This window comes from Mastigoproctus giganteus, chromosome 6 (genome assembly GCF_048544385.1).
Source record: "Mastigoproctus giganteus isolate SK-2022 chromosome 6, ASM4854438v1, whole genome shotgun sequence".
Classification (NCBI taxonomy): domain Eukaryota; kingdom Metazoa; phylum Arthropoda; class Arachnida; order Uropygi; family Thelyphonidae; genus Mastigoproctus; species Mastigoproctus giganteus.
This window is the reverse complement of record NC_143580.1, coordinates 74749580-74773916: the sequence shown is the minus strand read 5'-3', so window position 1 is coordinate 74773916 and position 24337 is coordinate 74749580. Positions and strand designations below refer to the sequence as shown.

The following is a 24337-nucleotide window of genomic DNA, read 5'->3' as shown; positions in this document are numbered from 1 at the left end:
AGGTGTCTAGTCTACAGATGCTGCAATTTGCAGAACTTAAGCCTTTCTTGGTAAGAACACCCCTTTATTCCCCTCACCAATCTCATTGCCCTTCTTTGTACTCATTTTAGCAGCCCTAGATCTTTCCTAATAAGAGGCCTCCAGATCTGTGTGCTGTACTCAGGGTGTGGACTGACCATCACCTTATACAAAAAGATAATCACCTCCTAATCATTGCAAGCAAAGTTCCTGTATATCATTGTCAAGATCCATGAACTGCTCTGGTAGCCTGTCTGCATCGCTCTGAAAACTTCATATCTGACTGCACAATTAGCCACAGATCTTTTTTATTCTCTGCTACCTTGTGTGTAGTACCACAGAGTTGGTACGTTACTCTGGGGTCACTGCTACCCTTATGCAGTATGTTGCATTTGTCAAAGTTAAATTTCACTAACCACCTCTCAGCTGTCTGCCCAACTTTTCTAGATCCTATTGCAGTAGTATACTGTCATTAACAACTATGCCAACCTTTGTATCATCTACAAACTTGGACATTAAGCCTGATATACCTTCATTAATATCATTGATAAATATACAAACAACAATGGCCCCAACACGAATCCTGGGGGATTCCACGAAGAGCAATGTTCATTGACTACTGCTCTCTGTCTTCTCCCACTCAACCATCCCTTTATCCACAACAGCAACTTGCCCTTAATGCCATACTGCTGAAATTTGTATAGCAGCCTTTCATGTGCAACAGTATCAAAAGCTTTCTTGAAATCCAAGTATATGATATCAAAATTATTTTTTGCAACCAGTTCCTTTGTGGCTACATCATAGTATCCAATCAAGTTGGTCAGACAAGATTTCCCCTTAACAAATCCTTGCTGTGTGTAATTGCTGCATTCTCTAGATGATCCTGCATTACTTCGTTTACCAGTAACTCCATTATTTTCCCCAAAAAAGAAGTTAAACTAACCACCCTTTGATCCCCTTTTGTGAATTTGGGATACATTTGCACATTTTTAGGCCGCGGGGACCGTCCCTGAATCCAAGGGGAGATTCCGAATCAATCCAGTCAATGGATGCTCTCATAATTATGGATAAGGGTTTGCTAACTTTCTTTGCTGCCTCCCTTAATATAACTGGATAGATTCCTTCCACCCTAGGTGGAAGGAATCTATCCAGTTATATTTCACCTAGGGTTGAAGGGCTATTCCTTCCACCCTAGGTGCATTTCTTATGTTTAACTTCAACAATTTCTCCTCCACTTTGCTCTCAGTTATTACAAAATCATTTAGCTTCCTGTTAGTTTTAATAAATTTCTGGTGTCCACTTCCCTGTAGGGAAGTGGAATTCCTTATGTGGAACACCAGGGAAGTGTAATTCCTTGTGTGAATGTAGATGCAAAATACTCATTCAGTTTGTCAGCTACATGAGTAGAATCATATACAGTCAAACTATTGATATCAAGTGGATCAATCTGATTTATCCCCTTCCATCTAGAGTTTATATAAGAAGAGAAGCTGTTTCTCCTTGCATTTTTTGCCAAAGATTTCTTGTAATCTGCCTTTGCTTGCCTAAACTTCTTTGTGACTTGATTACAGACTAGTTTATATCTACCATAGGCTTCTATGTAGCCTGATAATTTATATGCATCCCATGCATTTTTCTTCATGAGTCTCATTAGTTCATCTGACATCCAATTAGGCCTAAACCTTGAATAGTATTTCTTAGTTGCTATGAAAAGCCCAGTAGCTTCCAAGATTAATTCATTGAATGCTTCCTATTTAGAATTTGCTTTTGGTAACATCATCATTTGGTCCCACTGTATGTCTGTAACCACCATAGTCACCTTTATGAAAGCAAAAACCCTTCCCTTTACTCCTGATTATAGTTACATCTTTAAGTAAATCCCACATGAATACACTGTGATCAATTCCACCTAGTGGTTGCTTTATCTGCAGATTCTGCTGCTGATAATCAGATAAAGAGTATTACTCCCTGTGGTTGCCTCTCGAACATGCTTCTGTATAAAAGAGTCATCCAATAACTCCACAAAATGCTTGCTAGTGTGTGAGTGACCAATCCACAAGTTCCAGTCAATATCTGGGAAGTTAAAATCCCCCATTATTAGACAATTTGATTTACTGGCCCACTCTGTTTCTCTGTACAGTTGTTCGTTGTACTCATCAGAATATTTAGGACTGTTACACACTCCTCTTGTTTTCGCTTTCCCAGTGCTTATATTACACCTGACTGACTCAACGTTGCACTGGTCAAACACGTTAACTGGATGCACTGCATTAGATTTTGTGTGTTTCTTGACTAACAGCATAACCATGCTCCCCTTCCTATTCGGTTTGTCTTTTCTGTACACATTGTACTCCCCAAATTCTGCATTTCTGATATCCCATCACTTATTTCAACATATCTACCATTCTCCAAAAACACTGTGGAAACCTTTTTTTGGCATGAGTTTGAGAATTGTTTGTGATGATTGGAAACATTTTCCTTGCAGCTCCTTTAATTTTGGAAATAAAAAAAAGATCACAAGGTGCAAGGTCAGAGCTGTAGGATAGATGAGGAACACATTTGTCATTAATGCTGGCTAAGTACTCAGTGACAGTATGAGCAGTGTGAAATCTTGCATTGTCGATGTAGCATCCATCCACCTATGTGGAGTTGTAGTCATTTTTGACAAATGTGATCCTGCAAAGTGTGCAGTATAGTTCTGTAGTAAGGCTCTGTAATTGTTGTAACATGGCACAGCATGCTGGAAAACCATTCCTTGCATGTTAAAAAAATAAATGACCACAATGTTTCCTGCAGAAGCCACAACTTTTGCTTTTTTGGTGTTGGCGGTCACAGATATTTATCAAACAGCTTTGTTGCTTACTCTCTGTGTCTTACAATTACAGGAGCAGTGTTTATGGTTTCTGTGGTGATGGCAATGGTTGGAGTTCCACGACTGCTGATTTTTATGATTGAATCACGCCCATCTTTAAACATTCTAAACCACCTTCAAGCTGTGCTATATGGAAGTGTGTAGATTCACCATAATCCTCTTTTAATATTTCATGCACTTCAGCTGATGTTTTTTGGAGACAGAAACAAAATTTGAGAAAAGCATACTCTTCCTTGTGTGTTATGTCCATTGTTACATAGGCAAAATGAACAGGCATAAACTTGACTGATTGCCAAGGTCACACTGTGCGTATGAGTCAACTGCACAGTTGCTATGTGATGCAGCTTGGTCTTAAATTCTCCAGCTCTCCTAGAAATAGCAAACAGTACAGTTGTTTATGAAAAATTGCAATCATTCTGTATTTGAACAGAATGATTGTAGTTAGCAAGGTACAGAAATTTTATGAGGTATATTTACTTATATTAAAGAAAGCAGCAAGAGAGGGTTATCTAACCCTTGGCTGGAATAATGAAACTATCCTTGAACTCAAACAAATCCCAAATTGATTACAGATGTGTATATATCTCTCTGAATTCACAAAGGCAGTGCCCAAGGGGAAACTGAGAATTGACTGTAGATTTGCAAGTGTGAATTGTCTGATGAAAATTCTGTGATTCATAATTAAGAATGGTGTTTAAGGCCCTGAACAAGAATAGAACTATAAAGGAATTGCGGCCAGGCTTCATTAAGTGTAGATTATGTCTAACTAGTCTGGTTAATTAATAAGAGATCACAGAAGGTGAAGCTTCAGTGATTTGTAAGTTGATTAGATATTTAAGGCTTTAAATGAGTTAAGTAGACTGATCCCTATGAAGGGAGATTGAGTATTTTATATATTTCTCAGACAGTACAAGCACGATTAAATTCTTTTAGTGAGGAGGATAATAGTATATATTTATGAAGCATTTTCTTTATTATGAAGTATTTATCTTTATTTTTAGGTGAATATAAATAAGCTAAGAAAAGATGAAAGAAATTTGGAGAAGTCAAGAGTTACAGGTAAGGGATTATAATTTCCTGTTTTCACATATTATTGCTAAAATATTGTATAAACACATAAAAATCCTTAAAGTTATTACAAATATTGTAGTAACTCCAAGGATTCATTTAATTTACAAAGATTATCTTTTCTAAAAATTCCTAATTTACTGGGATGACATTACTTAACACAGCTACATTCCTCTAGAAAAATCTCCATATGGAATAATTCAATAACGGATTTTATGATCTGTTACTATGCACACTACTAACAGATCATCAAATTTATTAGTAAATACAAATAACTAGAAACTGGAAGGTGTCAGAACCATTCATTCTTAGCTAGTGCATAAAAGTAAGTACAGATAGAATATGAGCTCCTACAAATGCATTATGGCCTCGTTGCCCTTGCGCCGTAAAGCCTCTAAATAAACAAACGAACAAATGAGCTCCTCCTCCTACATGTGAGTTGAAAGTTTTACGAGAAAGACTCTGTTTAGTCTGATAAATTTAACTTATGACAGTTTTCAAATACTGGACAGTTTTTTGGGGAATTTTACATTTAAATTATATCCCGAGTTTTCCTTATAACACCGGGTATAGTACAGTGAATGCTCCAGTAACGGGCACCTTATTGTGGACACTCGGGCTTGGGTCCCAGCCAGAAGTATTAAAAATTACATGTTAAATGAGCTCTTCAAAATGGACACTCTAATATGGATGTAGACTTTAATAGATGCCCTTTTCTTATTTTTAACATCTCTGGACTGGACACTCAAAGGTGTCTAGTCCAGAGATGTTAAATTGATGCTCCTGGTTTTTGTAGGTAAGCAGGATTTTTTGTGAAGGCCAAGGTCATTACAGTTAATAATTAGACTTGTGATGCTGTGGATTACTCGTGGAGCAGACAGCACAATATATCATTATTATGCCATTGGTGGAACAGACTTCCATCTTTTGTTGTGGAAGTTGATAGCCAAAATAAATTTAAGTCTGAGTTGGACAGGTATTTGGAATGAACGGAGGGGTGAAATCGGAACGTTTTTTTCTTTTTTTTTTTGCTGATTCTGCATAAGCTTGCTTTCTTGCATCGTATGCCTCTACTAATGCTAATGCTCACCACTGCTGGCTAGGAATGTATAATGTGTACAAATTTATTTGGACTGCCCGATGCAGTTCCTCTGACACAGATCACTAAGCAAGGCAATTTATTTATTTATTTTGAATGCATTTCTAGTCAGGATCCTTGGATTTGATTTGCTAATCGCACCCGGCCTTGAGATTGACTAACTCAAGATACTGAGGAGGAAATCCATGACTGCCGACAGGTGGTCTCGAAACCCACACACTCCACTCAGTGTAGCCTAGTGCTCTTGCTAACTAGGCTACCGTGGCCATCAAGGCAATAAAACTGCCAGACTGAGAGACACTGTTGCCAGATTAAAAAAAAAAAAAAATTACAATAGCAAGTCTGTATAGAGAATTCAGTTTGTGGTACTGTATGTAAAAAAAAAAGTGTAGAAATACAGCTGTAATACATTTCTTTTGAAAAAAATTAAAAAGATCAGTGTGTGTACCCTGTATGTACTAAAGATGTTTTATTTTATATAACAAAATTTTTTTGGCGGCACTAGAGTAAAAACGTTTAAAATTTTGAACGGTTTGATCCAAACTTACTTACTTGTGCTACTTAGAAGATTGATCAAAATCTTGAGAAGCAGATTTTATTCAAGTCTGCATTTTATGCTTGCATAATATTACTACCTGCTTTCTTGCATAATATTCTGCTTTTATTTTTGCATAATATTACTACTCGCTGCTTACTCTACCGAATCAACGTTAGTGACTGAGTTGGCGTCATTTAGGAAGTGATATCATTTCTATATCTTAGTATGAACTTACTCTACTGAATCAACTACTTACCCTACCGAATCAACATTAGTGACTGAGTTAGCATCTTTAGCGCCATTTAAGAAGTGACGTCATTTGCATCATTTCCGTAAAAAAATTTCATTAGCATTAGTAGAGAGGCATACAATGCAAGAAAGCAAGCTTATGCAGCATCAACCAAAAAAAAAAAACCCCTCCCATTTCATCCCTCCATTCGTTCCAAATGCCTGTCCAGCTCAGCCTTAAATTTATTTAGGTTATTAGCTTCCACAACAAAAAATGGAAGCCTGTTCCACCAATCAACTATCCACTGGTTAAAGGCAAATTTCTGCACATCTATTCTACAACTATCTTTCCTCAATTTGAAACTGTGCCCTTTCAGGTTCTTGGTCTGAGCAAGACGAAGAATCCCATCAGCATTCAGCTTGCTCAACCCATTCAAGGCCTTATACACCTCAATCAAATCACCTTGCAGGTGCCTACTCTCCAGGCACTGCAATTTGCAGAACTTAAGCCTTTCTTGGTAAGAGCATCCCTTTGTTCCCCTCACCAATCTTGTTGCCCTTCTTTGTACTCGTTCTAGCAATTCTACATACTTCCTAAAATGAGGCCTCCAGACCTGTACACAGTACTCTAGGTGTGGCCTGACCATTGCCTTGTATAATGGGATTAGCATCTCTCTGTCCCTGCTAGCAAAATTCCTATATATATCATTGACAAGACTCCATGACCTGCCCTGGTTGCCCGTCTGCACTGTTCAGCAAAATTTCATATTTAGCTGCACAATTACCCTCAGGTCTTTTTCACTTTCCACTTCCCTGAGTGTAGTACCATCCAGTTGGTACTTTTCTCTTTGGTATTGTTACCCATATGCAGTACTTTGCATTTTGTGGTCAAAATAAAATAGAGAAAATAAGATTGGACATAAGTAATTACTGATATTAAATTACGAAAAATGAAAAGAAAAGAAAAACTTAGGAAGTGAAAGAACACGAACATCGTTCTAATAGAAGTCATAATAGAAGTCATTATGTGTGATCACTTTCCAAGCAGTGGAAATACCACCATTCAAATGTACAACTATACAGGTATCGAATTGACCCTAATCAATGTGGAACATGGTGAAACCGAATTTTTCTTTAATGAAATCAGAGAGAGATTTTTTATAATAAAATTTAAGAAATTAATAGGAATGTCATTAGTGCGAAGTTTGGTATAGAGATCATCTAAAGCACCAGCAAAAAGTGATTGATTGCTACTAATATTAGCCAAATGGATAATTTGTGTGTAGATTACATTTTTATGAACCTTAATCGAAATGTTCGAGTTCCAATTTGTTAAATAGATAATATTAAAATTAAATTCGCTTCTTTTGTCAAATAGTTCCAAATTATGACAAAGAGGAGGACTATTTAGAGTAATACGTAAATCAAGAAAATTTGCATGTTCTTTTGTGATTAATAACTTCTCCATCTATATTTATTTTTATTTTATTTTATTTTCATTTGTGACACACACACATATATATATATAGACAAAAAGGTAATTATCAGTGTATTTGGTAGGGGAGTTGAGCTATCAATTGTAATAACCATGGAAGAATTGAGAGAATCTGTATGCTAAAAAATAACCTGAAATAAAATGCAATTAATATAAGCATAGTTATTGTTAGTACCTAAGGCTGTGGGTCCTTAGAACTACTTCGTCAAGAGGTTGGCAGTGAAAATCGTAGGAGTCACCACAATAAGCCTGGTCTCTGTTTCTGTTATGACGTATATGTATACATCTAGCCAACCCGACAGAGACCAGAAGGAAGAATAAAAGAATAAATAAACTTTACAAAATAAAAAATAAAATTTTCTTGTTTCGGCCCCTCTCTTAGATTTCTTTGATTTTATATTTCATTCTTTTCCACAGGATTCTATCAGCATGAACTTATTTATTTTATTATTATTTTATTTTTTTTAAAATTTCAGTTAATTTATTTTTTAGCATACAGATTCTCTCAATTCTTCCATGGTTATTACACCTGATAGCTTAAGTTCCCTACCAAATACACTGATAATTACATTTTTGTCTATTTTTCATTATGGTTGCCAGTTTTTTCTACGTTTACTGTAGTACCCTGGATCTATAACCGAGTCTTATATGTATTTTATATATTTTAATTTCTCATTCCTGTTTACTAAGATTTTCAGTAATTTCATTGCACATTTATCATTTTTTTTATATATATATATTATCCAAATTAAATCAAAAAATAAATAGTAAAAGTAAAATAAAATAAAGTAGTAAAGCAAGCATCAGAGGTGGCAAAAAAAAAATGCACAACCACTACATGTTGCATGTGATAAACTTAAATAAAAGGTAAAATAAAATGAGGTGCAAAATAAAAAAGAAAGTCAAGTACTCACTTAGTACAAACTACACTACTGACAAAGCAACAGCTAAACTCACGTGTATGCAATGGTCTATAGGATATGCAATGGGCTATAGAGGGCAGTGCGGACACAGTGTTAGCAGTTCATCACAATACTACCATGTAAATATAATCCGACTTAAATCTAATTAAATCGAAAAATAAACAGCAAAAGTAAAATGAAATAAAGATAGTAAAGCAAGCATCAGTGGCAGCAAAAAATGCACAAACTTAAATCAAGAAAATTTGCACGTTCTTTTGTGATTAATAACTTCTCCATCTATATTTATTTTTATTTTATTTCATTTTATTTTATTTTATTTCACATGTTGCGTGTGATAAACTTAAATAAAAGGTAAAATAAAATGAAATGTATGCCAGTAGCATGGCACACCAGTAGAGTGAAAATGAGCTTAATCAAGAAGACAATATGAAACAAAAGAAAAAGGGGGGGGGGTAATAAAGAAGAGAGTACTGTTGGAGAATCGCTCCTAAATAATTTAGAAAATGAAGGCCAAATACAAAGAAATTTAACGGTGCCCCCTTGATAGCATCGGTTTTCGAATTGTGTGAAATATACTAATATGGAAACATAATCACCAACAATACATTAAAAACAACAAAATAAAAGGCCACCATTATGCAAATCTACTGCATCGCATGCTTGATCATTGCCCCCTCGACGTGGGCACCTGTACGTGGTGAGGAGACCTCCCAGTGACGCTGCTGGACTTCCAGACTAGCATCACTGGGATCCAACGCCCACAGCCCAGGTTCCAGGCTTACATCAATGGAATCCGGCGTGTTTGCCGTGCGCTGCGACCCGTGGAAATTCGGAAAGGGGGATCCTGGTGGTTGAGGGGCCCAGCTTCAGTACACCACTTTGGCCCCTGCTTCGACAAGACGGGTGGTCCTGGAAGGCCCGGCTAGGATCAATCGGCTAGTAGGCTCGCCTGCGAGGGTCAGCCGTGTCAATGCCACGCCCCTACCCTCATGGTCCGAGGGACAGGATTCAGGCTGGCAGCGGTGCGGGTATAGTGTCTGGGTAGCCCTGGCGTTCCACTCCCGAGCGCATTTATTGCATGCCGGGTAGTGGGCGTCCCTTTGGGCTCCGTGGTGGGTGGGGAGCCCGGGCACTGAACAATATAAAAAACTCAATGAATCCTGATAAACTTATTTCTTCAGGGGCCCGAACCCGGTCCCTATCTGAAACCGTAGACAAAGATTCAGATAGCATTATTGCTAAAAAGAGGCAGCGAACGGAATTGCCATCAGGGCCTGTCCCAAGGTTCTTAATTATGCATTCTACCAATGAAACACCGATTGGTAAAACGTCGCCCTTTTTTATTCAAAAAGGGTTAGACAGGTTAGCAGGTTCACCCAAATCAGTTAAGAGGCTTCGTTCTGGAGACCTTTTAATTGAAACTAAAAATGACAGGCAATCTGAACATCTACTCCGAACAACATCAATCGGAGGAATCCCTATAACAGTGACACCACACAGAACACTCAATTCATCGAGAGGTGTCATTTCGGAGTGGGACCTTCTCGACGTAACCGAGGAGGAAATCTGCTCCGAACTAAAACCACAGGGAGTCATTGCCGTCAAGAGAATCACTGCGCGAAGGGATGGAAAAATTGTTAAAACCAGGAGCATTATCCTGACTTTTAACTCTCCTAAACCTCCTGACGAGATTAAAGCTGGATACATCAATTGTTCAGCACGTCCATACGTTCCGAACCCTTTACGGTGTTTTAAATGCGAGAAGTATGGACACTCTCAAATGGCCTGCCGTGGAGTCCTTGCATGCGCTCGATGCGGTGCAAAGGACCACGAAACAACAGCATGTTCAGCCGCAAAGCCCACCTGTATTAACTGTGAAGGCGAACACCCGGCCTACTCACGAGCATGCCAGAGGTGGAAAGAAGAAAAAGAAATTCAACGGCTGAAGGCAGAGCTAAATATATCATACCAGGAGGCAAGGAAATCGGTAAACCCCTGAATATCAACAAACCTACCTACGCCCAGAAGGTAGCAGGGAGATGTTCCGTCGGAACTCAGACGGACATGACCATTCCTCCAAAGGAGTCTTTCACTCCCATCGCGCGTTATTTTTTAAGGTCTCTAAAACCTGCACAGAAAAACCAATCAGCTGCCACTCCTATATCAGTACCTCCTAATGCTCCACAAGCAACAAAAGAAATTATGAAAGAAAAGAATAAGAAAGGGGAAGTCACCCTGAGAACCCAAGAAAACATGGATGTCGAGCAGAAGGAGGTACCCGAAGATTCAGTCTTGGAACTCTTTGCGGAGGAAGAAATGGACACGGGACAGCGTCTATTCTTCCCCAAAAAAGATAAACCCAAGACTGATAAAAGTAAGCCCTCAGCACCTCGGAAGCCGCCTGATGGACCCACCAAGCCAAAATAATGGCTAAATTCCTATAATGGAACTGTCGTAGATTCCGGCGAAATATTGATGACATCAAGGCCCTCCTGCAAAAGCACGAGCCAGTTTGCTTTTGCTTGCAGGAGACATATCTAAAGGCAAATGATGATCCCACCATGCACAACATCACAATTTTTCGAAAGGATAGAATTGCGGATGGCTCTGCTCATGGAGGAGTGGCTATCCTTGTCGGCAATCAGACCTCAGTTCAGCCCTTGCTAATTACAACTAGCATGGAATCTGTTGCAATTCGCCTTTCGGTGGGATTTGTATTAACAGTTTGGTCTCTTTATTTGCCACCTGGGACTGACATCCCCCAGGAACACCTTGATGATCTGGTAACGCAGTTGCCTCCCCCTTACTTATTTCTTGGGGATACGAATGGACATAACACCCTGTGGGTTAGTGCTAACATCAATGGAAGGGGACGAGTCATAGAGCGTTTGCTCAATGACAATGACCTTTCCTTCCTAAATACTGGAAGAAACACCTTCTTCCACATGCCTACCCGTACTTTTTCTGCCATTGATATCTCTATCTGCTCCCCTTCTCTACTCCCTTCACTCACTTGGGAAGTGGAGGAGAATCCATACAGAAGTGATCACTTCCCTGTGATAACCTCGTTACACAGTGGGAGACCATGTCTTCCCTTCAGGTTACCACAGTGGAAGATTGATCAGGCTGACTGGACTGCCTTCCAACATCAGGCAAATTTGGATCTTAGCACAGTCAGTCAAGAGCCTATCAATGATGCAGTTAAGTACATCACAGAAAATATTGTCCAAGCAGCTGCGAATGCTGTTCCAAAAACATCTGCCCGGTTTCCACCATTTCCCAAACCTTGGTGGAATTCACAATGCACAGCAGCAAAAAAGGCTCAAAACAAAGCATGGGGGATATTCCACCGATATCCTACCACGACCAACCTTATAGCCTTTAAATGTGCACGAGCCAAAGCACGCTACATCCGTCGTCAGAGTCAAAAGGAATCGTGGATCCGTTTTACATCATCTATTAACCAGTCTACCAACTCTAAGGTAGTCTGGGATAAAATCCGGAAAATGAAGGGAAAATATACATCCCACCCTTCTTCAATCCTAGATTATAATGGATGCACTATTGCAGACCCAACTGCAATAGCCAATGCTCTTGGGGAAACATTCTCTAACATCTCCGCAACATCCTCTTATTCCCTAGAGTTCCTGGTCCTGAAACATAAACTGGAAAAACAAGCACTTTAAGTCCAAGGGCCTCTATCCCTACAATGGGGCATTCACTATGGAGGAACTGAAAAGAGTCCTCACTCTTTCCAAAGCAAGTGCCGTTGGACCAGATGGCATCCATTATGAAATGATTAAACATCTTTCACCAAAATCTATGGATTGTCTGCTCCTTCTGTATAACAGAATCTTTACTGAAGGGCAGCTTCCGGACTCCTGGCGAAAGGCAATCGTTCTTGCCTTTCCTAAGCCAGGAAAGGATCCAAAAGTCACCGCCAATTATCGTCCTATTGCTCTGACTAGCTGTCTGTGCAAAATCCTGGAGAGAATGGTTAATTATCGTTTAATATGGTATCTCGAATCAAATGACCTTCTCTCCAACATCCAGTGCGGCTTCCGAAGGAACCGGTCCACTTTGGACCATCTTATTAGATTGGAAGCATCCATCCGGGATGCTTTCCTAAAACGCGAACACTTGGTGTCGGTGTTCTTTGACATGGAGAAAGCGTATGACACAACTTGGAGATTTGGCATCTTAAATGATCTGCATAGCCTTGGCCTTAGGGGGCAACTACCCATTTTTATTAAAAACTTTTTAGCCAATCGATCTTTCCAAGTTCGTGTGGGATCCTCACTCTCTCGTTCCTTCAGCCAAGAGGAGGGAGTACCACAAGGATCAGTATTAAGTGTCACGCTTTTTGCCATCAAAGTAAATTCCATCACAGAACAACTTCCTCCAACTGTAAACTGTGCCCTCTATGTTGATGACTTTAGTATATTTTGTCAGTCATGCAACATGAGGGTTATTGAAAGACAACTGCAGAAAGCCATTGATCGCCTTAATTCCTGGGCACTTGCTAATGGCTTCAGGTTCTCGCCGGAGAAGACCGTTTGCGTACACTTTTGTCGCAAGTGTAATCTTCATCCTGAACCTGAATTAAGGCTCGGACAAAATGTTATTCCAGTAGTGTCAGACACAAAATTCTTGGGACTTGTGTGTGATAAAAAGTTGACCTTTCTCGAACATATTCGTCAACTTCGTACAAAATGCACGAGGGGACTAAATATTCTCCGCTCTCTGTCCTCCACGCGCTGGGGAGCAGATCGATGCACCCTACTACGGCTTTACCGTGCACTTGTACGACCCAAATTAGACTACGGGGCCCAGGTATACTCCTCAGCTAGAGACAGTGCCCTTCGATGGCTTGACCCTGTCCATCATCAGGCCATCCGTATCGCTACTGGAGCATATCGCACATCTCCTGTCCAGTGCTTATACGTCGAAGCAAACGAACCATCATTATCCCTTCGACGTAAGCAGTTGTCTTTAAACTATGCTTTAAAGTTGAAATCCCTGCCAGACCATCCTACGTGGACATCCGTTTTTGAGCCACGTTGGGAAAACTTGTACAATACCCGTAAGACTGCCAACCGACCTTTTGGCATTCGTGTCCAAGAGCTACTCAGAGAGTTTAACATCATGGTAGACAAGGTTGCACAAACACGAAAAGAAATTCCTCCACCCTGGCATGCTCATTCCCCACCGTGCGACTTTTCCCTTAAGAAATGGGTAAAGTCTGAGACCTCATCATCTGTCTACCAGCAGCTCTACTCTGCACACCAAGCTGAGCACTCAGACTTCCTGCCCGTTTACACAGATGGCTCAAAGTCTGAATCGTGCGTAGGATCTGCTGCTGTCTTTCCGGACACTATAATATCTCAGCAGATTCCCCCTGAATCCAGCATATACACTGCAGAGCTGTATGCTATAGAGCTTGCCTTGGATCACATTCAAACTTGTCAATTCCAAAGGTCAATAATATATTCTGACTCTTTGAGTGTATTACAGGCTTTATTATCTCTGAGACACAATTCTCATCCAGTTCTTTGTCGGGTTCAGCAGAAGATACATTCTCTTCATGAACACAAGTTTGAAATCCGCTTCTGCTGGATTCCTAGCCACATTGGGATAAAGGGAAATGATTTGGCTGACGCTGCAGCCAAATCAGCAACACTCACTCATAATCGTTGCCTGTCAGTCCCCTATACAGATTACAGGAAAATAATAAGCAACAAGATATATTCCCAATGGCAAGAACTATGGCACAGACAGAGAACAAATAAATTATACCAAATAAAGCCTGTAATAGAAACATGGCAGTCTAGTCTGCGCAGGAATCGGAGCGAGGAAGTTGTTCTTGCTCGACTCCGCATAGGACACAGTCATTTGACACATTCTTTTCTGCTGAGGGCGGATGACCCTCCTATGTGCGAGTCTTGTGACACCGTTTTAACTTTAAAGCATATTTTAATAGATTGTGTTAATTTTACCCATGTTCGCAATATACATTTTACCGCTTTTACTCATCCGACTGAGCCTTATACACTCAGTCAGATTTTATCAGACAACGACCACGTGTCAGCAGTTTTTAAGTTTTTACAAGCTATTAATATATACACACATATATAAATTGAATCATTTATTTTTAAACTTATACTGCCTTATATATATATATATATATATATATATATATATATAAAAATAAGAATTTGATGAGGTAACCTTTTTAAAGGTTACCAGAATTTATCTTTATTGTTATTTTAATCGTTTCCCGGCGCAGTATAACCTTAGTTGTTTTTGCGCCAATAAACCCAAAATCAAATCAAATCAAAATCTTGATCATTGTGTCGTTTAGTCGTGGCATGGATTTGTTTAGCATTTGAAATGCAGTGATTCCCTGTCTATTATGGCCTCGTGGTCCTCCGATGAGACGGGGCATAATGGTCGGTCCATCTTGCTTTATTTTATTATTTTTAATGTATTGTTAGTAGATTATGTTTCCATATTAGTGATATGTCACACAATTTCAAAACCGGTGCCATCAAGGGGGCACCATTAAATTTCTTTGTATTTGGCCTTCATTTTCTAAATTATTTAGGAGTGATTCTCCAATAGTACTCTCTTCTTTATTTTTCTCTCCCTCTCCTCTTTTTCTTTTGTTTCATATTGTCTTCTTGGTTAAGCTCATTTTTACTTTACTGGTTTGCCATGCTGCTGCCATACATTTTATTTTACGTTTTTATATATATATAACCCTTCAGTTCAGCTATCAACTGGCATGGAGAGAGAGAGAGAGAGAGAAAGAAAGAAAGAGAGAGAGAGAGAGATGTTTGTCATTTCTCAGGAAATGTTCTATCTTGATTATGAGGTAATTTCTTGGTTGTTGGTAACTGGAGCATTTATACTGCGGTAGATGACTTTCATCAACCGGTGAAATACCACCACTTTCCTTATTGGAGGCTTGAAGTAGTGAAACCCATGTTTAGTCTCTAGAGCAAAGTTTCTGGCATCTCCCTTCCCCCCATACTTCTCCTTCAACCCATACACAATACTAAGTACTATAGGTTTTGATACCTTTCGTGTTTGGGGTTTTTCATAAAAAAAAAAAAAAAAATCTTTCCATTGACTTCAGCTTTCCATTGAATCCATTCCCATAATAAACAAGGCTGCATGGAGGCTTGTAATGAGCCACAGGAATGTTTTGCTATTTGCCGTGTCAACACATGTGATGATTTCCTAGTCACACGACGTTTCTGGCATACTTCTCATCTTGCATGTCAAGGTGGCCCCGGGTGCCAAATGATTGTGATTGAGCATTTTCTCTGTGCTTAAAGAGTGATTATCAAAAAGCGATTTATAGTTCTTTTAAGTTCCTGTCCTTGAGAAATTTATTTTTTTAATATCAGCTACTGTTACAAAAAGTACTTGTACAGAGCAAGAAAGAAAAGTTACATTTCTTTATTTTTCATATTTCTTTTACTAACACTTAGTACTTTACGCTTGGTCACACCGGGCACTGCTCCTGCCTCCCCGTGGTGGGGCCAGAAATCTTGGCAGAAAAGCCAAGGGCCAAAAGGAGCAAACATGGATCAACATGCGTTTCGGCCAGAGTTAGACATTGAGCATAACACATCACAACCCAAGAGGTTGAAAACCACTTCCTCCGCGACAAATTGTTCTGCATTTCTTATAATGCACTCTCTTGCAGATCAGCCTCTCAGTAAGCTCTCTCCGTTCCTTATCCAGAAACACCTGGAAAGTCTGGCAGGATCTCCTAAGACAGTCAAGAGACTGCAATCAAGCGACCTTCTAGTGGAAACAGTGAACCGTAAACATTCAGAGAAACTGCTAAAACTTACAAGCTTTGCTGGAATTCCAGTAAAAGTTTCTCCCCATGCTACCCTAAATACATCTAAGGGTGTTATATACAGCTGGGATCTATTGAATGTCACAGAGAAAGAGATAACACAAGAGCTTCAAGATCAAACTGTCATTGCTGTGAAAAGAATTATGGTTAAAAGAGAAAATACACTCATACCTACAGGGAATATTATCCTAACCTTTAACATGCCAAATCTACCACCTTCAATAAAAGCAGGCTACCTACTTTGCCGCATTAGACCATACATTCTTAACCCATTGAGATGTTTTAAGTGCCAAAAGCATGGCCACTCTCAAACAGCATGCAGAGGAAACCAAGTTTGTCCTAATTATGGGTCCTCTGACCACACCCAAAGTGACTGCTTGGCAAAAGAAATGACTTGCCCCAACTGTAAAGGAAACCATCCTACTTATTCAAGGACATTGACAGATGGAAAACTGAAAAGCAAATCGTTAAATATAAGATCGAAAATAAAGTAAGCTTTCAAGAAGCATGGACATTAATTGCTCCCAGTATGAATAAACGTACGTACGCCAATATTGTGCAAAAATATCAATCAGTGGCCACCCAAACTGATGTTACAGTCCCTTCAAACACCCCAATCTCTGACTGGGCTCGGACTGTTCTTTCTCGGCAACAGTCCAATGTCCCGAAACAGTTGAACCAGGCAAGTAATACTGCACTTACAGTACCAGCTACATCTCCTTCTCCTCCCCTAGAGATTGCTTCTACATTGAATAATCGAAGCTCAAATTTAAAAAAGAATATCCAAGAAACGCCTATGGATACAATTGACTCATCCAGACAAAGAAGACCCAATCCTAGAATTATATGTGGAAGAAGATATGGACACTAGTCGCCCATTCTTCTCAAAAAAAAAAGACAAACCAAAGCCTGAATGCCATAAGCCAGCCACATTAAAGAAACAGTCAGATACAGCTTCTTCTACTAAACATCAGTAATGCCTTACATTCTACAATGGAATTGTAGAGGATATCGTAGCAACCTTAATGATATTCAAGTCTTAATTAGCCGCTACTCTCCAGTTGGTTTCTGTCTGCAAGAAACCTACCTAACGTCTCAAATTTCTACCAACATAAAGAACTATTCTATCTATTGACAAGATGGTAATACTTCAAATGTGGCCCATGGGGGCGTGGCCATTTGGTCAGTACAAAGATCCCGACCAAACAGATTGTTTTGCAAACTGATATCGAAGTTGTTGCTGTACGTTTGATAGCCCAGATTGCATTAACACTAATATCAATCTATCTCCCACCAAGTCTTACCAAGGTCTTGAAAATCTGAAATCTTCTAATGCAGTTACCTTCCCCTGGCTGTCTCTTGGGGGATATTAATGGCCACCACCCCTTATGGGGATTGACTAAATTAGATAGGCATGGCCAATTGAAACCTTTCTGGAGAAGCAAAACCTTACTGTTCTTAATACTGGTACACCCACTCACATACAATTACCAACTGGACAAACTATCAGTATGCTCCCTGATTCTATTTCCAATCATGGAATGGTCTGCTCTAGATGATCCCATGGGAAGTGACCATTTTCCAATCGTTTGTGAGCTGCTCACTACCCAACTACCATTAACACAACCCTGTAGGAAATGGAAATTCTTTCAAGCCAACTGGGTCAAATTTCAGTCGGCTATCTGTCTGGATGAGAAATTTATATGAACACAGCCGATAGATGAAGTCACAGATTATATCACATCACACCTATTATCTGTAGGTAAATGCTCAATTGCATTGTCAAATTCTGCTTCCCGACAGCACCATAATTATTGGTGGAAGAAGTTAAAAAATAAAGCATGGAATTCTTTTCATAGATCTCCAACCACTGTTAATCTCATTAACTATAAGAAGCTAAGGGCAAAGTATATCTCACATAAAGACAAGCCAAAAAGAATTCCTGGATTCAGTTTGCCTCTACCGTAAACAAAAACACTAATTCCAGGTTAATATGGAAGAAAATTAGGCAGATTTCTGGCAATTTCCAACCACCCCTTCCCCAATTCTTTCTTGGAATGGACAAGAGCTCTTTGCTCCTGAGGACATTGAAAATGCCTTGGGCACAGCCTTTGCCCAAGTTTCGGTGGCATCAACTTACTGTTGATTTCCAGAAAATTAAGACCATGTTTGAACAGCGATCCATCAACTTTCAAACCTCTGTACTCCTTCCATGTAATTAGCCATTTCAGTATTCTAAACTACATCATGCTATCAAAACAACATGCAATAGTGCCTCTGGGTGAGATGGAATATATTATATCATGTTACAACATCTTGAAAAATAAAAATTGTAAATACTGCTGGTCTTCTGTAACCGAATCTTTCTTGAAAACCTTTACCCCATCTCTTGGCACCATGCCACAGTTCTGGCCTTTTGAAACCTGGAAAAGATCCTACCAATCCATACAGTTACAGACCACTTTCTCTCTACAGTTGCCTTGGCAAGTTACTTGAAAAAATAATCCATAATCGACTTGTTTGGATCATAGAAACGCAACAACTTCTGAGTAATAATCAGCATGGATTTCACCAGAACAGGTCTTCCTTAGATCTCATGATCAAAGCTGAGTGTGCAATTCGTAATGCCTTTGTTAAAAATGAACACCTTGTTATGGTTTCCATAGACATAGAGAAGGCGTTTGAAACTACCTGGCGTCATGGTATTCTCAGTGATCTCCATGCTCTTGGTCTACGAGGCAACCTGCCTATATTCATCAGGAACGTCCTCCAGAACCGTTCTTTCCAAGTTCGATACCACAACTTGCTTTCTATGGCATTTTTACAGGAAGGAGTACCACAGGTGTCTGTACTGAGTGCAACCCTTTTTGCCCTTAGAATCGATTCCATCACAAAAGAACTTCCAAATACTGTTCAGACCTACCTTTACATGAGATCCATTGAATGGCAATTACAGATATCCCTGAATAAAGTCCAGAGGTGGGCAGTGTGCAATGGCTGTCGTCTGTCACAGCAGAAAACCGTTGCAATTCACTTTTGCAATCAACTTAAATTGCATACAGATCCTGAAATTCAGATGTCAAACTGTACCATTCCAGTGACTGACAAGGTCAGATTCTTGGGACTAATCCTTGACAGGAAGTTGAATTTCTTTGAGCACATTAAATTTGTGCATACTACCTGCATACTACCTGCCTCAGAAAGCTGAATATACTAAAAGCTTTATCTGCCATGTCTTGGGGAGCAGACCATTCATCTTTGCTGCTCCTGTATAGAGCATTGATCAGATCCCATTTGGATTATGGTGCTCCAATCTATGATTCTGCCCGAAAGAGTACACTCCTCTGGCTGGAACCTATACAGCATAGTGCATTGAGGATTGCCCTTGGTGCTTTCAGGACATCTCCTACCCATAGTTTATATGTTGAAGCTCATGAGCCCCCTCTTTGCCTCCACAGAAAAACGCTACTTCTTCAATTTTCTGCCCGAATACAAAGCTGTTATCAGCATCCTATTGAGCCATACCTCTTTAATCCACCACTACAAAATCTCTATAGAAATAAACCCAGTAAAATAAGACCAGCAGGCTTATGCCTTCTTGAACTAATGCAGAGTGGGAATGTTCCAATTTTCAACAGGCAACAATTAATGAATTACTCCCAACTGCCATGGATTCCCCCTCCTCAGTTATCTTTCGATACTTATCTTCACAAGTGGGGAAAGAATAGTCTACCGACACTCAGTATGAAACAACTCCATGCAAGCCATATTCAGAAATACACTGATTTTTTGCCAATATATACTGATGGTTTCAAATCACATTCAGCCGTTGGAGCAGCGGCAGTATTTCCCTCTACTATCATTTCGGCTGCCCTTCCAACTGAGTATAGCAGCTTCTCTGCAGAACTTCATGCAATAAAATTAGCTTTAGACAACCTTGAGTCTCTACTCATCTCTAAAATATGTTGTATATATGGACTCTCTCAGCTCAATTACAGCAGTGCAAAACTCCTCCTACAAGGTTCACCCTGTGCTAAATCAAATCGGAAGACCCCTATTACAAATTGAAGAATGTCATCAATCAGTGACCTTTTGCTGGATCCCAGCACATTTGGGGATAAATGGGAACGAACTTGCTGATCACACTGCTAAAAATCCATCAACTTTTGATTTAACCTCCATTCCGGTCCAGCCTCTGACTACAGTCACATCATACAAACAGCATGTTTTGCACAGTGGAAAGAGCTATAGCACACTCAAACCAGTAATAAACTCTAGCAGTTGAAACACAATCCAAAGCATTGGCACTCTAGCACCAAAACAGTGTGAAGAGAAGAATTGGTTCTTGCACGGGCACGTATCGGACACACATATCTGACCCACCTCCATCTGCTCAGAGGCGAAGATCCTCCTCAGTGTCCATACTGTTCAGAAAATTTAATGGTCAAACATATTTTGATTGACTGCCCTCACTATTAACAGGAGAGAACATCCATCCTGTATTCCTTGAGAAATCTACGAGAACTAATGACGTTACAACATGTTATTGGAGATGATGCAAACATAGAGTTTTTCTCTTATCTGAAAATAATTGAACTATATGATAAATTCTAAAGTATCTCTGTAAACACAACCAAGTTATGCCTAAATTTTGTTTTTAGCATTTTCCTGTGAATAGGTGCATTATAGCCACAGCAGCTTATGCTCCGTTAAACCCCCATAACACACACACACACTTGTCAAGGTTGTTGTAACTTCATTTTGATGTTTGTTTTCTCTCGTTTTACATTGTGATATTTATGTAAATGCACAAAACAACTATTGAAGGGATGCCTTCTATGAAAGGCAATAGGACAGATCTCTGTAGATGACCTTGAGGTCGGATGGGTGGGGGAGATACATTGAGTATCTCCAGATAAAGAAACCACTAGGTGGCAGTGATCATGATATACCAATTTGGGATTTACAATTGACAAGGGTAAAGGGAGGGGATTTCGCATTTGTAAAGTGACTAAAGTGGTCTTAGACAGTTTTTAAATTATCTTCAGTGGGATCAACTGATGATGTTACCAAATGGAAATTCTAAATATGAACCATTCAGGAAAGTAATCATTGAAGGCTATTAAGTTTTTTTTATACCAAATAAGAGATATTTTTTGAGCTTTAGACCTAAATGGATGTCAGATGTGGAATGGAATAAAAATGTAGGAGATCATTATAAATTATCGGGGGATACAGAAGCGTATAATAAGTATAAACCAGTCTGCAATCAAGTCACTAAGAGGGTTTAAGATAAGGCAGATTATCAGTATTTGGCTAAGAATGCAAAGAAAAGTAGCAAAGAATTCTTTTTGTTAATACTAAGATGAAAGGGATGGACCACATTTGCACACTGGCACATAACTATTGATGATCCCATTCAGGTTGCTGACAAATTGAATAAATATTTTGCCTATGCATTCATTCATGAAGAAGTTTTTAGGGATGGGAATACCAGAAGTATACCAATTTATAGCTGGAGCTAAATGATTTTGTAATAATTTCTCTTCCAATTCTGAGAAGAAAGTGGAAGAGAAAATGACAGGCTGCTAGATCTGCTTGTTCAGTTAGTGATAACATGAATTTGTCCACAATGACAAGGAAATGATTATTCTTTTATATAAGGGAATTGTTCGACTACACCTTGAGTACTAAGTACAGGTCTGGAAGCCTTTAGAAGGATGTGGAGCTGTTGGAAAGCTTGCAGAAAAGATCAGTAAGATTAGTCAGCGGCACAAAATGGTACTCTTATGAAAAAATACTTCAGTTCTGGAAATTGCATGGCTAGAAACTTGGGACCAGTGAGGAGACTCACACTTTAAGCAACCTTAAAACTTTAAGTATATTGAGTAAACTAAATGCTGATGGCGTACTTGCTCCTTCTTGAACAACACACTTAAGGGGACATAATTATAAATTGAAAAGGATGGTTGTAGGACAGATGTGCAAAAGTTTACTCTCATCCAGATAGAAGTTTGTTGGCAGAATGACAAACTTCCAAGGGGTCTTGTTGGAGTGGATAGTTTGAATAAATTTATGAGTGGAAGGATTAGAAAAAAAGTAGAGGGGATAAACAGATTAAGTAGGTGGCTAGGTTTTTTTTTTTTTTTTTCTTAGCTTCTGTTGTATAAGCTTGCCTCCTTGCATTGTTTGCCATACTAACTTACCATTATTGGTTAACTTATAATATGTTTTTGTATTAACCCTTCACAGTCCAGCATTACTTTCACTATCTCCTTCGTTCAGTCCAACTCTAAAACCGTTCAAAAATTATTTACTGTTGGGTTTCTGTGAGCTAATGTATAAAACAGCATGCTGAAACATTGAAACTGTTTAGACATTTTACATGTTAATTATTTATACAATTTTAGTGTGTGGTATTTCTTGAGACATCCACCAGGTTGCAATCCTGGGTTTCTGAAGCATGTTTCACAGTACCAAACTGTTCATTTTTTCCACCTCTAACACTTCTCTCACTACATACTAATCTTTCTTCGGTCGAGATTCAGTATCGGGTACAGCCAATGAGAACGAAGTGAATGAAGGCAGCCGGCTCCACCCAGTGGGCGGAGTCAATGACGTCTAGACGATCACAACTGACATGCAGAGCGTGTCACCTTGTGCCGCGCCGTGTTAGTTGTGTGTGTCACCTTGTGCCACACGTGTTATTTGTGTTCTGATGTCATGTGGTTGCGGTATAATCATTGGTCTTAATTTCATTCGTAAATTAAAGGTAAAGTTAAAAAATCCGGGGGTCTTTCTGAAAAATAAAGTAATTTCGAAATGTCCACTGAGGAAAGTGACGTGGCCACTTTCCTCCTCTTCTGAGCCTTCTCATTGGCTGATTAGTAATTCCTAATTACATTCTTAATTACATTCGTAATTTTAAAAAAGTCACTTATCCGAATTTCAATGTGCAATAAAAAATAAAAGTAGCGTGAGAGCGACCCGAAAATCCGCTCAAATGGGGCTCTGGGGGCAGAGCCCCCAGAAAAAAAAATTAAATTAATTTTTAAATGTCGACTGATGAAAGTGACATGGCCACTTTACTCCTCTTCTGAGCCTTCTCATTGGCTTCTCATTACTAATCACTGATTAGTAATTCCTAATATCCCCAATTTCTGTGGTTCCTTGTGATTTTCTTTCTTGTTCAGCCACGCTGGGTGCAGGTGTGAATTGTAGTGCTTCTGCCCTATTCCTTTGTTTTAGGTATGTATTCTAATTTTTTTGTTCTGTGTTTAACCTATTTTTATTGCACAATTTTCAATTCTGCTTTTAATTCAGACCATTGATTAAATTACTTTTTGCTTCGTCTAGGCTGAGTCTTAATCTTAGTGTCGCCGTGTCTTTCTTTGCTGTAGGTTTTATTTTCTCAATTCAACCCCATGGAAAGTGTCAGTGCGTGAATGTTGTGTCGAATGGAGCAGAGAGGATGCAAGTGCGTGATAGATTGGTGCCAGGAAAAAAATCTGATTGCAAGGGAGTATAGTATAAATGTTTTTTTGTGTGAAAGTAAAATGAGCTTGGCCGAGCGCAAGGATCGTTCAGATGGTTACGAGTGGATCTGCAGAACGAACGGGGCCAATGCTCATTATATAAAAAGATCAGTACGAAAGGGGTCGTGGTTTTCCGAGAGCAAGCTTAGTATCATCGATGTGCTCTTTCTAATTTATTATTGGGTAATGAAGGCGCCCATCGATCTTATCGTCAAAGAGCTTGCTGTCGGATCCGTGACCGTGAGTGATTGGAGAAGTTATTGTCGCGAGGTATGTGTGCAAGTGTGTGCGAATGAAAATGGTATGATTGGCGGTGTAAATGTTATTGTTGAAATTGACAAAAGCAAATTTGGAAAGCAAAAATATAATTGTGGGAAAAGGGTGAATGGGAAATGGGTGTTTGGGGGGGGTTGAACGAGGAACAGGAAAGTGTTTTTTCCGGGTCGTTGAAAATAGGAGCAAAGAAGTTCTCCTAGACATAATTAAGACTTCCATTTTACCCGGCACAACCATAGTGTCGGACTGTTGGAAGTCTTACGACTGCCTAGGAGACGAAGGTTTTAAGCATATAGCTGTAAACCACTCACTTCATTTCAGTGATCCAGAAACTGGTGCAAACACGAACAGCATCGAGGGGACATGGAGTGCTTTAAAAAGGCAACTATCATTAAGCAAAGTCAATGACCAG

At 39.4% G+C, this 24337-nt stretch overlaps 1 protein-coding gene across 1 annotated transcript in view; it reads left to right on the top strand.

Moving 5' to 3' along the window:
• The window catches only part of LOC150084412 (exosome complex component MTR3-like), a 251761-nt gene that overhangs the window by 19534 nt on the left and 207890 nt on the right, over positions 1-24337 (top strand). The window contains exon 3 of the mRNA XM_090376220.1: positions 3892-3949. Coding sequence (XP_090232346.1) covers positions 3892-3949 — 58 coding nt within the window. The remainder of the gene's footprint in view (positions 1-3891; positions 3950-24337) is intronic.